The sequence below is a fragment of the Schistocerca piceifrons genome, chromosome 7 (genome assembly GCF_021461385.2).
Source record: "Schistocerca piceifrons isolate TAMUIC-IGC-003096 chromosome 7, iqSchPice1.1, whole genome shotgun sequence".
NCBI lineage: Eukaryota > Metazoa > Arthropoda > Insecta > Orthoptera > Acrididae > Schistocerca > Schistocerca piceifrons.
In genome coordinates this window covers 320,480,993-320,499,208 of record NC_060144.1, presented here as the reverse complement: position 1 = coordinate 320,499,208, position 18,216 = coordinate 320,480,993, and the positions used below count along the sequence as shown (strand labels likewise).

The following is an 18,216-nucleotide window of genomic DNA, read 5'->3' as shown; positions in this document are numbered from 1 at the left end:
GTAACAGCACATGTTAGACCAGGACACGAACGCTGGATCTCCTACTTACTAGGCAGCCGCGGTAAGCACTGCGCTACACAGACACAGTATTTGTCACAAATGCTCCGACTACCTCGGCACGCTCCCCGGCCGAATCTCACTCCCAACCTGCCCCACCTACCGCAGTCCCCGTATATGTCCTCCATGCTCGCTAGTTTGAGATCTCGCAGGAGGTTTAACGTAACTGTGCATCCGCACTGCAGGTGGAACATTCCTGCCCATCGAGGCGAATCATTTATATGAATGCGTGGTGTCAGTTCTTTTGGACGTGTTCGAAAAACAGACACCACCACCCATTCTTACAATCTGGAAGAGTGTCGTTCACGAAATGTCGGAATGTGTGTCAAAATAATGGCTTGACACTTTATTTTCTTTTTACGAATGTGCTATACAATCAGTATATCACTGTAGATAAATAATTTTATTCGGAATTCGGACATTGTGGGAGCGGTGTAGCTCTAATGTTAAAGGTTAACTTTCTCGGCAGGTCTCTTCAGCGGTGTGATCATGGAGAGTGGGGTAGCGACGACCCCCTGGGCACTGACAGAGAAACCCCGCGAGAGGGCGTACCGGATGGCGGAGGCGCTCGGCTTCCAGGCGCAGAGCGATAACCACACTGACGACGACGACGCGCGGCTGGCTGCCTTCCTTCGCGCCGCCAACTACACAGACATCGCCGGTGACTCCAATATCGCTCTCTCTGATTTCGTAAGTGCTCCAGTTGTTAGTGCATAACATATTTTCTGTGTAATTTCATCACCTAATTAGACCTGAAATATCGATACAGGCAAATTGTACGAATCAATTAATTCCTATTGTAAAAGATTTTAATTGGACTAAAATTAATGCTCAGCTAATGGCTCCATTTGTCTGTGTAAGGTACGGATTTCACGTGCAGAAACATTCAAACAAACATGTTTTATTGGAGGTTTATGTAGTGCGCCATCTCTACACATCAAACTTACACGAATCGGTTGAAATTATCAAGTGAAAACGAATTTTTATCTTCCAACAATCGTTATCTGCTGTCGAGAAACAATGATTAAATGTAGAGCTAGATGTAGCCCTCTTCTTCTCGGTAGCTTTTCAAGGGCGCCACTTATATATTTTGAACATGTACGAATCGGTTCAAACTTTGCACTAAAGTAGATAAATGAAGAAAGTCAAAACGAAACTTTTTGTCTAATAATATTTACCAGTTGTCGAGATACAATGGTTTAAATTCGAGCTAAACATAGCACACAAGATTAGTTCTCATGTGAATTGAATGTGTGGAATCGGTTAGAAGTGAATGAAACAAATGAAAACGCATTGGTGGGATAAAACTGAAAACTCTGTTTCAAAATTCTAGTTTCATTCGGATTTTAAGTGCAAAAAATACATTTTTTGTTATTTTTTTTACGCGCGCCAACAGGTTTTTCTGAGAGGTGTTTGAAGCACGTCACTTCAATGTTTCAAACTTGTGCGAATCGGTACGAATCCTGTAAGAAGGTAGAGAAATACATGTAATCAACGGTCGTCCTGTTGTTTTGTTAAAGCCTTAACCATTGGCACAAGGTTCGAAAGACAATAAAAAACCTATAGCGAGTCAGTCATCGCCAGAATCAACAAAAGTCTACATCGATTGCAAGCTATGGAGGGCTAATGTCAGAATTATGGTAGATTGAGAGTTGGGAACCAGTTTGAAAAACCTTGACGTATTCACACTTTTTTACGAGTTAACCTTATATTTCCCCCAGACAGTGAGCTCTCTGAGCTGCACCGTTTTAGTACACCTGAATCTTGCAGTTTATAGGCTACAGTCTCTGGTCCTGTGCCCAGAAATTCAGAAGATTCGTCAGCCATAGTAAAGAATACATAACATCATGTGGCGGTAGTGCATAAAATGTTACCTTAAATTTTTTTCTAGGGGAATAAAATTTCTGAGGCTGGATTTGTTCCTGGTGGGAAGCTAAAACAATTTTTGATTTATGTGTGGGGGGAGTTGATTTTTTTCCCCGACGGGACCATTTCTCCCCTGTATTCACCCCCTATTACATATATGATGAGCGGTGTAAGAACAAAAAGACACAAATGTGTGTGCTGCTAGAGAGTGTGACACATCTACAATAGGAAGTATTTGGGAGAGGGTGTCCTTCTGTAATATGAAGTATCCCAGAGTGGGGACGCATGCATCCTAAACTTTAATGAGACCATATGCCATCTAGCACGACATGACAAATGCCATGATGGATGACATGATAGCATGTGCCATGTCAGATGACGTAACATCACGTGTAATGGACATGGTGCATTACATTACATGACGACGATGTTAATACTAAGAGGTAAAAAAAGTGCATATCTGTCAAGATGTTTTGATTTAAATGTCTCCAAAGCTGCCAGATATGTCCAAAAGCTAGTTCCCTTCTTGTACATCCCTAACTCTGCCCACGACTTAATCGTTTTTTTTTTTTTTGTGCTACGATAGGGGCATTTTTCATTCTGTGCTTCGTTATTCCAGCATCTGACAACTCTACGTCATGTTGCGCCATATATCTTTTTGTCCTCACAGTTGTATATTGCCACTGACCCTGCAGACCAACTATACGCTACCACGCTGTCCTTCCCACTACACAATGGCGGTAATGGGGGTGGGGGAGCGTCCAGAACATCACTGTCTGCCACGCAGCTTTCTCTCTTCTCCAAGCTTGCTTCACGCAAAAAAGTTGTAACCTAGTTCTCGTAGTACTGTACCATTCTGTACTACCTTTCATCTTTACATTTTAACACAGGCAATCTTATGTAGAGGAACGAATCGCTAACATATGTTGTATTATCATTAACTCTGATTTCACTGTGCAGGAGAAGCGGTGCCCAGGGCAGATAGCTTTCGCGCCCGTCGTGGAGCCAGCATCAGACTCTGCAGTGATCACCGAGCCTCCAGTTGACATCATCAGAGCCGGCAGCTACAACCAGGTCCCCATCATACTGGGCGTCACTTCCGGAGAAGGAATTGTCGGACTCTTCAGTACGTAACAAAATCTGACTCCACTTCCGTCACTTTCAATCATGTGACTCATTGCAACTTTTGTTGTAGGTTCAATTTGAACATCGTTCTATTTGTCCTTTTTGGTACGCAGGTAAATTCAACGTCATGTGGGTCAGGTTCTCTATGCCTTAGAATGTGTGAATACAGCACATTCTAGTACAAACCTTAGACACTCGTTCATATTACGTCAAGCATATTAGTCGTTGAAGTTTGAAACTGCTCTTTAGCTCGAATATAAATAAACCTGGTTCGTCAGATGACAGTGGACGTGGGCCATGCGGCTGGCTGGGATGCCACGTACACACGCAATAATACTATGGTTGATTGCGGACTGCAACTGAAAAAAAAACATTCACTTCCAAAACTGTTGTCTCAATCTTCTTCATCAGTGGGTCGTGGCAGTAAGACCATTAGATTTAGTCATCGTGATGAGTACGTCAATACCGTCTTGGCAGTACGACAAGTGGATTTAGTCATCGTCCACTAACGGATGCCCTACAGTAGTCTAGTGATTGATTTTCACTGACGTCTGTTGGGTCGCTAGAACTGATATAGAATTTAACGAAATAATAAGATACGCGGTGTATTTTTCACAAAACGTTCATTTCCCAACATATTTTCTATCACTTCCTTTGTGCTCTACCATCGTCATCCCGCTCTTGTGGTGTATTTCGGTTTACAACATCCCTTTTTAGTGGCAGTACATCTGCCAGAAATCACATTTTATTTTTCTTTGTGACATGCCACTAACTTGAATTTTGTGGGTTTAGAAACGTGACATTGCTTCCTGTGTTTTGAAGGCAGCTTTAAGCGTCTTGTCAAGGAAAATCGAATCTTAAACGTGATTGAGTGCTTCCATGAAGAAAGGTGGGTTAAAATGTCCAAACGATAGCCCACGCGCCACTATTGAAACGCATCGCCGTTCATATTATTGAAGTCATCGGTTTATGAACTATCAAATAACATTTCAAAAAGCACGTATATCGTTAAGAGAAGCTTCACTGTCTCCGTAGGTAAAAACGAAATTTCGAGTATTAACCTACAGCAAAATATGCGCGCATTTGCGGGCTGTATTTAACCCATTCTTTTATCTCAAACCGAACACGAAACGCTGTGAGTGCTGTGGCTTCTACTGTGGCTGAAAGTGATGTGATAAATAGCGCGACACGCCGTAGTGAACCGCCGCTACATGTGGCCTTTACAATAGCACCACTGCAGTAAAGCGATCAACAAACGTCTATTTTACCTGCTTTGATGTTTAAATGATTAACATTCCAGTAGGCAGGAGTAACGCCATCGACATTTTGCTATAAGAATTACGCAGCAAATTTCTGTATCCACTACGTCTACATGACTACTCTGCACTTCACACTTAAGTGCATGGCAGAAGATATATCGAACCACTTTCACAGTGTTTCTCTACCGTCTCATTCTCGAACAACACACAAGATAAACCAACATTTAAATCATATAGAGTAAGCTCTGATTTATTTTATTTTGTTACGATAGTCATTTCTCCCTATGAGGTGTGCGTGAACAAAATATTTTCGCATTCGGAGAAGAAAAGTGGAGACTTTTGCGGAAAGATCTCACCGCAACGAAAAACGACGTTTGTTTAAATGACTGCTATTGGAACTCGAGTATCATACCCGTGGCATCCATTCCTCTATCTCGCGAGCCGCCCTTCTTTGAAGTTTTTCGATGTTCTCCGTCAATCCTACCTGGTAAGGACATTATACCGCACAGCAATACTCGAGCAGAGGACGGACAATAGTACTGCAGGCAGTCTCTTTAGTTGATTTGTTGCATGTTCTAAGTGCAATAAAGTAATAAAACGTGATCTTTGGTCCGCTTTTCCCACAACATTATCTGTGTGGATGTTCGAATTTACGCTGCTCGTAATTGTTATCTCCAGTTATTTAGTTGTATTGACAGCTTTTAGATTTGTGTGATTTGTCGTACAACTGAAATTTAACGAATTCATTTCAATACTCATGTGAATGACCTCATACTTTTCATTATTTAGTGTCCATTGCCACTATTCGCACCACACAGATAACCTGACGAATTCTTTTTCCAGTTAGTTTTTATTTTGTGATGACTTTATAAGTCTGTAAATGACAGAATCACCAGCAAATAATCTAATAGGGCTGCTCAGATTGTCTCTTAAACTATTTATGTAGATTACGAACAGCAGAGGCCCTGTAACTCTTCTTTGGGGAAAGCCATAAATCACTTTTGTTTTACTCGATGGCTTGCCGTCAGTTACTGCTAGCTGTGACCTTTTCGACAGAAAACAACTCCAATCGTACATCTGACTCGATACTCCATAGGCACGCAATTTGATTACAAGGCGCTTTTAAGGAAAGGTATCAAACGCCTTCTGGAAATCTAGAAATATGGAATGAATTTGAGATTCGTTGTCGATAGCACTCATTACTTAATGGGAATAAAGAGCTAGTTGCGTTGCGTAAGAACGATATTTTCTGAATCCGTGCCGACGGTGTAATAGATCTTTTTTCGATTTGTGTTCCAAACACCTACTGCAAATTAGCGTCTCATTCGGAAAAGGAATTTGAAGGTTGGTGTTTGTGAGACATTCGTGTTATGCGTTGTGTAAGAAACAGAAACGTCTGTTAGCATTTGCGTCCTGCCCTGCCGAGGCGGCCGATTATTATTCTGCCACACTGCTGCTGTCACTACGGGTTCCAGCATTTGCTGTGATCGTCGCAGTACACAAACTCAGATTCACCGATAAATAAACTGGAGCTACATGTAAGATGCAGGAACCACCTCAGCTCACTCGTGCCCATGTTTCACAATTATACTGACGTTACTGGAAGTCCCATGAATCATCAAATAATAGATTGCGAATATTACTGTTTTGTCACTAATCGATGTGATTAGACTTTTTCTAAGTATTACTGAAAGCTTTCTGTGAAAATTACGTACGATAATTATTTCCAAAAGCCACTCACAAGGGAAACATGAAATGTGTAATAGCAACAAACAGACTTTACCTTTTTAGGGAGTACACATTGATCACAAGGCAATTGTATTAGAAGTGCTCAATGAAGTACAAAGGACAACTATAACAAATACTTAGATTTATAGGTTCAGTTACCGAAATAAAGTGACAATAGTGTCTGATCTGAAGGAAGAACTCAAAATATTCAATTCTGGGATGGAGCATGTAGAAGAACCGCGCCCAAAGCATAGAAAAATAGTTGATCAAGAAGTGGATGAATATGTACCTAGTTGAACAGTTCGTCATGGGCCTTTATGTCACAGTATCTGCGCAGATAAAGTGACTACAACACAACAGGTGTGAAGCAAAGCATGAGGTAATTCTTATTTTCAAACCTTTGGCTGTAAAATGGTCGGTATGTGAACCTTTCAAAGGCTACCGTGGCAGAATATTACCGAAACACCTATCACAAATCTTGGCAAATTCAGATTATATTAAAAGCTGTTACTGACACCAGAGAAAGTGCTCAGATAGTCATACATGACACGGGAACAGAAACTGAATGTAGCAAACCAAAACAGAAACCCTGAACCCAGTTTTGTAATGCCAATTCACAAGAATGATCCAGGAGTAAGATTTCCAAAGATGAGTGATATGGAAATTTGTATCAGTGGCGCAGAAAAACAGCTAAAATAGCTGAAACTGAAGAAGACCCCGAGGTCCAGTGGAATCCTTGTTTTATTTCGTACAGAACTTTCATCTGAGTAAACTCCACTTTTAAGCACAATATGCAGTAGACCTCTCCAACAAAAAATGTGCTTTTGGTTGGAAGTCATTACAGGTCACACGCATTTACATGATGGGCAATAGAAGTCATCGACAAAGCTATCCTCCAAAGTCCTTGACAAACATTTTTGCCGGCTGCTGTGGCCGAGCGGTTCTAGGCGCTTCAGTCCGGAACCGCGCTGCTGCTACGGTTGCAGGTTCGAATCCTGCCTGGGGCATGGATGTGTGTGATGTCCTTGGTTAGTTAGGTTTATGTAGTTAAGTCTAGGGGACAGATAACCTCAGATGTTAAGACCCATAGTGCTTAGAGCTATTTGAACCATTTTTGAGCACCTGGGTGTCTTCGCCTCAAGCAACGAGTCTAAACATAGTAGCCGTCAGTCCCCATTTCGCCACAGCACCAGTCAGCAACCTTACCTTAGATTCAGTTGCGGTGAAATGTTTTCCATTTGCGTACCCAAGCAGCTAATATACGACTTGCTAGTTTGACGTTCGTTGCATGCCATCATCACGGTGTTGCCATTTTAATGGCTAGAAGTGTAATTAATTACCAAGAAACATGGACCTAAAAGTCTGACCATTGAAATTTTTCAGTCATCATAACATTAAACGGTGTAAGTATAGGCGTATCCTACCATAAGAATTTTAATGAACAAGTCTGCTTCTCCCTGTACGCAGATGAAAGATTTGTTGCGAACGTCAGCTGATGATAAGTACTACATACTAGCGTGTCCTAAAACAGACGTGAAATCGTGGTGTACGTTTCATTAGCCAGCAGAACGCCCTAGGTGCACCTTACCTGGAATTGTAGCGGTGTCATTCTCGCAGAAGCTGGCTGTTACTGTAGAGCTCTTTGTGTGTTCCAGTGTCTCCATTGCTGACAGAAGCGGGGGAAGCCGATATGAAGGAGAACTTCACGATGCTGATCGGCTCCCAGCTGCCGCTGCCCACGGAGGAACAGCGGACTCGTGCGGCGGAACAGCTGGAGCAATTCTACTTCGGGGACGAGGGCTTCTCCATGGATCAGATGCAGGCAGTGGTTGATGTAATTATAACACATTCTCTTATGGCAGAAGATAGTTGCCATATCGTGCCGAGTTGGTTGCAGTCTGGGTCTCCTATATAAGGGGGGATCAAAAAGTTTCCATTTGAGGGCATTGCTGCATCCTGTATGCAACGTATCGCGACTCCAATGCGGTTGTATAAGCACCGATAAGTAGGCAAGGCATTATTGAGGCATTCTTGTCATTCCGACGTCCGTGCGGCAATTGCAGAAACTTGAGCTATGGAAACGTTGTTACTAAATGCGTCCAAACAAAACCAACATGCTGTCATTCTTGCCTTGGCTGTCTGAAGGACAAACACTGGCAGACATCCATCGGAGAATGACGAGTCAGGGTTATTAAGCCTCTCCCAGAGGCTTGGACGACATCCTCTATGACCTCAAGCCGCGAGGAAATCATTGTAACTAGGCTGCTGTTTGGACACTGCCTATTTAGCCATCGCCATTTGTTGAGTGGTGCTTCCCCGCAACTTCGTACACATTGCGCTAAACTTTTGACGGTCCGCCATTTCCTGATGGAATGCCCTTCTCTTGACCGCTTACGTTCTCGTTTGTGTTTGTCGTGTGAGTTATCGGCCGTTTCAGCGAACGACGGGTAGGCTGTCGATCGCGTTTTACTTTTTTTCCGTCGTAGCAACATGACGAAAGCAATTTAATTTTTAGTTCTGGACCTCCATTTCTATATGGCGTACTTTATAGATCTTTCTCCAGGTCTCTGTTTTCAGCTGTCTTTGTCTTCCGTCGATTGGGATAGATGTGTAGTCGTTTTTAACTCCTCTCTGTTTTCGAGTTCTACAGTTTTGACATGGGCGCCTATGACGCTAGTCCTTTTTTGTGCACTAAAACAAAACAACAACAACAGCTCGTGTGTCGAAAACCACCGTTGTGGAATGGTGCGCCATGTTCCGTGCTACATCTCCATTACGTCTACATCGATATTGCGCAATCCACCATACGGCTCGTGGCGAAGGTACCTCTTACCACTATTAGTCTTTTCCTTTCCTTTTCCACACGCAAATAGAACATAAGAAAAACGACTGTCTATGTGCCTCCGTATGACCCCTAATTTCTCGTGTCTTATCTTCGTGGTCATTACGCGCAATGTATGTCCGAGGCAACAGAATCCTTCTGTAGTCAGTTAAAAATGGCCGTTCTCTAAATTTTCTCAACAGAATGTCGCCTTCACTCCAGGGATTTCCATTTGAGTTCCCGAAGTAGCTCCGTAACACTTGCGTGTCGTTCGAATCTACCAGCAACAAATCTAGCAGCCTGCCTCTGAATTGCTTCTATGTCCTTGTTTAATCCGACCTGGCACAGATTCTAGACACTCGAGCATTGTTCTTCTGAGTGGTTTGATGCGGCCCGCCACGAATTCCTCTCCTGTGCTGACCGCATCATCTCAGAGTAGCACTTTGAACCTACGTCCTCAATTATTTGCTGGATGTATTCCAATCTCTGTCTTGCTCTACAGTTTCTGCCCTCTACAGCTCCCTCTAGTACCATGGAAGTCATTCCCTCATGTCTTAACAGATGTCCTATCATTCTGTCCCTTCTCCATATCAGTGTTTTCCACATATTCCTTTCCTCTCCGATTCTGCGCAGAATCTCCTCATTCCTTACCTTATCAGTCGACCTAATTTTCAAAATTCGTCTGTAGCACCATATTTCAAATGCTTTGATTCCCTTCTGTTCCGGTTTTCCCACAGTCCATGTTTCACTACCATACAGTGATGTATTCCAGACGTACATTCTCAAAAGTTTCTTCCTCAAATTAAGGCTGATATTTGATATTAGTAGACTTCTCTTGGCCCGGAATGCCCTTTTTGCCATTGCTAGCTGCTTTTGATCTCCTCCTCGCTCCGTCCGTCATTGGTTATTTTACTGTCTAGGTAGCAGAATTCCTTAATTGAATCTACTTCGTGACTATCAATCCTGATGTTAAGTTTCTCGCTCTTCTCATTTCTACTACTTCTCATTACCTTCGTCTTTCTTCGATTTACTCCCAATCACTACTCTGCACTTATCAAACTGTTCATTCCGTTCAGCAGAATATGTAATTCTTCTTCATTTTCACTCAGGATAGCAACGTCATCAGCGATTCGTATCACTGATTTCCTTTCACCTTGAATTTTAATTCCACTCCTGAACCTTTCTTTTATTTCCATCATTGCTTTCTCGATTACAGATTGAACAATATGGGCGAAAGACTACATCCTTGTCTTACACACTTTTTAGTAAGAGCACTTCGTTCTTGATCGTCCACTCTTATTATTCACTCTTGGCTGTTGTACATATTGTATGTGACCCGTCTCTCCCTATAGCTTACCCCTACTTTTCTCATAATTTCGAACATCTTGCACCATTTTACATTGTCGAACACTTTTCCAGTGTCTTGATTTTTCTTTAGTCTTGCTTCCATTATTAACGTCACAATTGCCTTCCTCGTGCCATTACCTTTCTTAAAGCCAAATTGATCGTCATCTAGCGCATCTTCAATTTTCTTTTCCATTCATTTGTATATTATTCTCGTTAGCAACTTGAATGCATGAGCTGTTAAGCCATTGCGTGGTAATTCTCGCACTTGTCGGCTCTACATGTCTTCGGAATTGTGTGGATGATGCTTTTCCGAAAGTCAGATGGTATGTCGCCAGAGTCATACATTCCACACACCTACGTGAATAGTCGTTTTGTTGCCACTTCCACCAATGATTTTAGAAATTCTGATGGAATGTTATCTATCCCTACTGCTTTATTTTATGTTAAGTCCTCCAAAGCTCTGTTAAATTCTGATTCTAGTACTCGATCCCCTATCTCTCCTAGATCGACTCCTGTTTCTTCTTCTATCACATCAGACAAATCTTCCCCCTCACAGAGGGTTTCAATGTATTCTTTCCACCTGTCTGTTCTCTCCTCTGCATTAAACAGTGGAATTCCCGCTGCACTCTTAATGTTATCACCCTTGAGTTTAATGTCATCAAAGGTTGTTTTGACTTTCCTGTATGCTGAGTCTGTCCTTCCGACAATCATTTCTTTTTCGATGTCTTCACATTCTTCATGCAGCCATTTCATCTTAGCTTCTCTACAATTCCTATTTATTTCATTCCTCAACGACTTGAATCTCTCTATTCCTGAGTTTCCCGGAACATTTTTCTACTTCCTCCTGTCGTCGATCAATTGAAGTATTTCTTCTGTTACCCATGGATTCTGCGCAGTTACATTCCTTGTAGGTTTTCCTTCCCAGCTTCTGTTTTGGCCCTTTTTAGGGATATCCATTCCTCTTCAACTGTACTGGCTACTGAACTATTCCTCATTGCTGTATCTGTAGCCTTAGAGAACTTCAAATATATCTCGTCATTCCTTAGTACTTCCGTATGCCACTTCTTTGCCTATTGATTCTTCCTGACTCTTGTCTTAAACTTCAGCCTAGTCTTCATCACTTCTATATTGTGGTATGAGTCTATGTCTGCTCCTAGATACACCTTACAATCCAGTATCTGATTTCGGAATCTCTGTCTGACATGATGTAATGTAACTGAAATCTTCCCGTCTCACCCGACCTTTTCCAGTATACGTCCTCCTCTTGTGATTCTTGAACGGAGTATTCGCTATTACTAGCCGAAACTTGTTACAGAACTCAATTAGTCTTTCTCCTCTCACATTCCTTTTCCCAAGCCCACATTCTCCTGTAACCTTTTCTTCTACTCCTTCCCCTCGCAGTCCCCTCGTGAAGATCAGAATGGGGGACTATTTCGGAATCTTTTGCCAGTGGAGAGATCATCATGACAGTTCTTCAATTACAGGCCACATGTCCTGTGTATACTTTTTATGTGTCTTTAATGTAGTGGTTTCCATTGCCTTCTGGATCTTCATGTCGTTGATCATTGCTGATTCTTTCGCCTTTTAGGAGCAGTTTCCCACCCCAAGGACAAGAGAGTTCCCTGAACCTCTGTCCGCTCCTCCGCCCTCTTTGACAAGGCCGTTGGCAGGATGAGGGGTGACTTCTTATGCAGGAAGTCTTTGGCCACCAATGTTGATTATTAATCAAAGTTTAAGCAGCGGCGGGATTTGAAACCGGGACCGTAGACGTTTAGCTTATGAACCAAAGACGCTACCCCCTCCTTTTTTTTGTTCGTTAATGTTCTTTGTACTTGTTCGGGGCGGACGAAAATGGTTCAAACGGCTCTGAGCACTATGGGACTTAACATCTGTGGTCATCAGTCCCCTAGAACTTAGAACTACTTAAACCTAACTAACCTAAGGACATCACACACATCCATGCCCGAGGCAGGATTCGAACCGGCGACCGTAGCAGTCGCGCGGTTCCGGACTGCGCGCCTAGAACCGCTAGACCACCGCGGCCGGGGCGGACGTCCCATGACGCTAGTTCAAGATCACCGTTGATCCATTAACTCAGTTTTTTTATTACAAAGGGCAGCTAATCCTCTGACCGGGCACGCAGAGCTACCGTGCCCGATTTTTTTTTTCCGTTGTGTTCGGTCGTTGCGGGAGCTCTCTAACCGTACACAGTGAGCTATTGTGCCGTCTGTCCTAGACCATAGGTGCCTCCGTGTGACTCCCAATTTTTTGTGTCTTATCTTCGCGGTCGTTACGGGCAATGTATGTTAGAGGCAACAGAATCGCTCTGCTGTCAGTTTCAGATGCCGGTTCTCTATATTTTCTCAATAGTGTTTCTCGAAAAAAATGCCACCTTCCCTCCAGGGATTCCCATTTAAGTTCCCGAAGCAGCTCCATCACACTTGCGTGTTGTTCCAAGCTACCAGTAACAAATCTAGCAACCCGCCTCTGTCTTGCCTCTATGTCTTCCTTTAATCCAACCTGGTACGGATCCTAAACACTCTGTGGTCAAGAATAGGTGGCATTAGCGTCCTATAATGGATCTCCTTTACAGATGAACCACACTTTCCTAGAATTCTCACAATAACCCGAAGTCGACCATTTGCCTTTCCTACAGCAGACTTGACATTCACGTTCCATTTCATATCGCTTTGCTGGTCGCGTTCCCCATAACTCGCGTCCCGATGCCACAAATGCCGCAACGTAGAAGTTACGTCAACTCAAGTGGGAGACATTCCAGCATCCGCCCTGTAGTCGTGATGTCTCCTCATGCAATCATCACACCTTCGAGCCCTTAAAAGAGCCCTTGAAGGGTCGATCATTCCTGTCGGACGCGGATGTGCAGCAGACAGTTATGGACTTCTTCACATCGCAGGACACTGTGTTTTAGCAAACGGGTCTCTCCAGCCTGGTGCGTCGGTGGGATAATTGCCTCATTGTCCACCGTGATTTTGCCTGATTAGCATACCGATTCTGTGCTGTACTGTCTTCGAATGGAAGCTTTTTGATCGCTCCTTATAATTCTCCAAAGCTGAGTTGGATGGCACGATCGGTTCGCCAATAAGCATTACGCATAATCGAGTAGCACGGTTTTGACACAAATGATAATTGCTCCGTTGTGATCTTAGGAGTCTGGGAAACAAGTCATTGTAGTTTCATGATGATAATTTATTCATTCATTTGCAGGGAAGTGTGACAGGACAGGGAGCGGTTCATCTACATCTACATCTACATCCATACTCCGCAAGCCGCCTGACGGTGTGTGGCGGAGGGTGCCGTGAGTACCTCTATCGGTTCTCCCTTCTATTCCAGTCTCGTATTGTTCGTGGAAAGAAGGATTGTCGGTATGCTTCTGTGTGGGCTCTAATCTCTCTAATTTTATCCTCATGGTCTCTTCGCGAGATATACGTAGGAGGGAGCAATATACTGCTTGACTCTTCGGTGAAGGTATGTTCTCGAAACTTTAACAAAAGCCCGTACCGAGCTACTGAGCGTCTCTCCTGCAGAGTCTTCCACTGGAGTTTATCTATCATCTCCGTAACGCTTTCGCGATTACTAAATGATCCTGTAGCGAAGCGCGCTGCTCTCCGTTGGATCTTCTCTATCTCTTCTATCAACCCTATCTGGTACGGATCCCACACTGCTGAGCAGTATTCAAGCAGTGGGCGAACAAGCGTGCTGTAACCTACTTCCTTTGTTTTCGGATTGCATTTCCTTAGGATTCTTCCAATGAATCTCAGTCTGGCATCTGCTTTACCAACGATCAACTTTATATGATCATTCCATTTTAAATCACTCCTAATGCGTACTCCCAGATAATTTATGAAATTAACTGCTTCCAGTTGCTGACCTGCTATTTTGTAGCTAAATGATAAGGGATCTATCTTTCTATGAATTCGCAGCACATTACACTTGTCTACATTGAGATTCAATTGCCATTCCCTGCACCATGCGTCAATTCGCTGCAGATCCTCCTGCATTTCAGTACAATTTTCCATTGTTAAAACCTCTCGATATACCACAGCATCATCCGCAAAAAGCCTCAGTGAACTTCCGATGTCATCCACAAGGTCATTTATGTATATTGTGAATAGCAACGGTCCTATGACACTCCCCTGCGGCACACCCGAAATCACTCTTACTTCGGAAGACCTCTCTCCATTGAGAATGACATGCTGCGTTCTGTTATCTAGGAACTCCTCAATCCAATCACACAATTGGTCTGATAGTCCATATGCTCTTACTTTGTTCATTAAACGACTGTGGGGAACTGTATCGAACCCCTTTCGGAAGTGAAGAAACACGGCATCTACCTGTGAACTCGTGTCTATGGCCCTCTGAGTCTCGTGGACGAATAGCGCGAGTTGGGTTTCACACGACCGTCTTTTTCGAAATCCATGCTGATTCCTACAGAGTAGATTTCTAGTCTCCAGAAAAGTCATTATACTCAAACATAATACGTGTTCCAAAATTCTACAACTGATCGACGTTAGAGATATAGGTCTATTGTTCTGCACATCTGTTCGATGTCCCTTCTTGAAAACGGGGATGACCTGTGCCCTTTTCCAATCGTTTGGAACGCTACGCTCTTCTAGAGACCTACGGTACACCGCTGCAAGAAGGGGGGCAAGTTGCTTCGCGTACTTTGTGTCGCGGTTGGCGACTCATGTGCCGTAATCTTCCTCTTTAATTCTGTTGTAGTGAAGGAGTATCGTAGTAGGAGTGTAGAACAATATTCCTGTGTAGAACAAAGTTCCTGCTTTCTTTAATCCATAATTTTTAATGTTAGGTATTACAGAAAAGGCGGTGTGTGAGAGAAACTTCCTACACGAGTTACTGTTACTTAGATGTCTAAAAGTCTTTTGTTATTAGACGCTTAAAACACTCGTGACTGCCTAACACCCAATGTTTTGTGAACTCTCAGAGTTTTCGTGTTTGAGGTTTTTAGGAAAATAAATAATGCTGCGTCCTGCTAAATTTATCAATCCTAACCAGTCACGTTTTATACCAGAACATTCACTTCCTGGGAAGTTAGAACTTTGAAAGCGTCTGATTGTGACGAGGAATAATCTCTTTGTGTAGTCTTTAACGCTTTTCTTGATGGAACAAAAGTTTTCTTGCGAATGATATTTTCATACGCTGAAGAGTCGTTGATACAGACAGGTGATCGGTATTTCAATATAAGTACGAATATCATTTACCGAACTCCGACAGCACAGCAATGTGCTACCAGGATTTTCTTCTCTATGTTCTCATTACCTATGCAATCGTAACACAACAAACAGCAGTACAGGATTTTGGTGAAGAATGATTGGATCTCTCAAAAGCCGCCACCATTTTAGTAGTTATTAGCCTACGTTATGGTTTTTGGTGGTCCATTTATTAGGCAAAGAAGTTGCCTATCATCGTAGCACACGTTTGAGGATTCGCCATATTTCGCGTCGAGTAATCGGAGGAACGTCCCTCACAGTCATCACAGACTTCAGAATCGCATCAATTCCGTCACGACTACCATCATGCAGATCACACAATTGCAATCGGAAAACCGTTGTTTCTGTAATCCTGCTATCACAAATGAAAACACATGCCAAAATTTTATGAATTAGTTGGGAGACATGACAAGGTTAGTCTGCTGAAGCGCTGTTCTGTATGATAAACTTGACTGGCGTCTCTAAATATTTCTACAGGTTAAATGTCTATTCTTACAAATTAACTATTTGCAGCTGTTATCCGACATGTACTTCATTCATCCAGCGGACTCGTTCGCTAGGGCGGTGGCGAACTCCAGCAGTATACCTGTTTACTTCTATTACTTCGACTACAATGGCACCGGTTCCACGGATTACGGTAAGCGTTCGCCATTAAGCATTGCTTTTGTCTAAAAATAAATGTCCCTGGAAAGAGTGATCGTAAATTTAAATATAATGTTAATAACGTTCATGAAATTATCTAATAATTCTTAGTGTATCCACTAAACTTTTATTTCACAGAGTGTAGTCTTGTATGCCCTCTTAATTTCTTTGTTGACTAAAATTCAATAACAGAAGATGTTGTTTGTTTATTTGTTAACACCACTACGTTAATAAATTTCTCGTACATATCTAGTAATATGGTTTATTACATTGTTTCTTCATCACTCATAAATGAAGGCATCTCAGATTTAACCTACATCAGTCAGCCAATAACCATACGATACAGGTGTTATAATTTATATGTGTAAGCTTCGCGTAAGTCAGTAGAACGGTGTAGCTTACGAGCTGTGGTTACGAAGGAAGAACATCTTCCTTTCCTTAATCGACAACAGGCAGCAGAAAATCAGGAAAATGATAAAATTCACTACCCAAACTGTAACAGCACAATGGTCAGTAATATTTCGTATAAAGATGATTGCTTCACAATATGTTCGTTCAAAATTCAAAAAAATAAATTGTTCACGTATGATAATATCTAGATAACGTCAGTGTGAAAATATGCTATTAGTGTGTCCTTTATCAATCTCAATACACTTAAGAAAATACGTTACTAGTGCTTGCGTTATCACATCTGAACCCAGTGAGACAAGTGATTTATCTCAAATGTATTATCTAACTAAAAGCATGACACTTTCTGACATAATAAACACATACTAATCTCAGATTCGCTGACTTCCCCTAGTACTCTGTTAAAAGTTCACTAAAATGCAAATGTCCTAGCTTCCTTCTCTGGGTAACCTTTCATCAATTCTCTGTGAGTTAGGTAACAATAAGGGTTTTTGATTTGAAGGACGCTGAATGAAATGGCTGCGAATAGGTCGTAGTTTTTGGAAGAAGAAACAACAAAGCAATACTTTTCACTTCGGCTGTTTCTAAGAGCTCAAGAAAAGGTAATCAGGTATATGTTCATCATTACATAAACAAAGTACTTCTCTCACCTTTACGCGGAAGAAAGTGTTTTGTAAACCAGTTTTACAATAATTCTGCGTTTACGCAGGCTAGTTTTGAGAAATGATAATATCTGAACCAGGAGAAAGTGAGCTATAATTGGACAGGTTTAAGGCAGTTTGGACAGTTTAAGTCGAGAAGGTGTGAGTCTAATTTAAGGAGTCGCAAGTTAAAGTAGCCATCTAAGGGTACCACTAAATAACCTCCGTGAGAGTATACATTCTTCTTCATCTACATTTATATTCAGCAAGCTAACTTACAGTGTGTGGCGTAGGGTATTTTGTGTCTCGGTGTCACTCCCTCCTTTCTCTGCACCAGTCGCGTATTGTTTGCGGGAAGAACAGTTGCTTATAAGCCTCCACGTGGGATCAAATCTCTCTAATTTTATCTTTTCACGAGACATACGTAGGAAGAGGCAATATATTGGCCAACTGTTCTAGAAACGAACGCTCTCGGGACTTCAACCGTAGACCATACCCTGATACAGAACGCCTTTGTTGCAGCGTCTGCCATATCCGTTTTACTTTCGGACTTACAAAATGAAATTGTAAAGAAACGTGATGCTCTTCTTTGGGTCTTCCCTATTTCCTGAATCAGTCCTATCCCAGACTGATGAGCAATATTCAAATACTGGCCGGACGAGTGGTTCGTAAGCTATTTTCTATGTTGATGAACTACAGTTCCTGAGGATTCTTCCAATGACTCTGTCTGTCATCTGCCTTCGTAGCGAATGGTGTTATATGGCCGTCACATTACAAATCACTCTGTACGCACACTCAAAGGTATTTTATGGGAGTAAGTGGTTCCAGTGATGGTTCTTCAATCGTCTGATCATACAACTAAGGATGTTTCTGTCTATGTATTCGCAATGTGCTATATTTGCTTACACTGTAAGTCAGTTGCCACTTCAACAAGCATCGATTCTTTGCAGGTCTTCCGGCGCTTCGCCACAATTTTCTAGCGTTTAGAAATCTCCGTATACATGGACATCGTCCACACACAAAAAGCCTCAAGGGCAGCACACACACACACACACACACACACACACACACAC

The 18,216-nt window shown here is 42.4% G+C and overlaps 1 protein-coding gene across 1 annotated transcript in view; it reads left to right on the top strand.

The window, feature by feature from the left end:
• LOC124805656 (cholinesterase 2-like) overlaps positions 1-18,216 on the top strand; it is a gene marked incomplete at its 5' end in the record, with an annotated part of 37,698 nt that overhangs the window by 12,532 nt on the left and 6,950 nt on the right. Inside the window, 4 exons of the mRNA XM_047266223.1 lie at positions 527-747; positions 2,884-3,049; positions 7,691-7,869; positions 15,966-16,089. Of these exons, the coding sequence (XP_047122179.1) occupies positions 527-747; positions 2,884-3,049; positions 7,691-7,869; positions 15,966-16,089 (690 nt within the window). The remainder of the gene's footprint in view (positions 1-526; positions 748-2,883; positions 3,050-7,690; positions 7,870-15,965; positions 16,090-18,216) is intronic.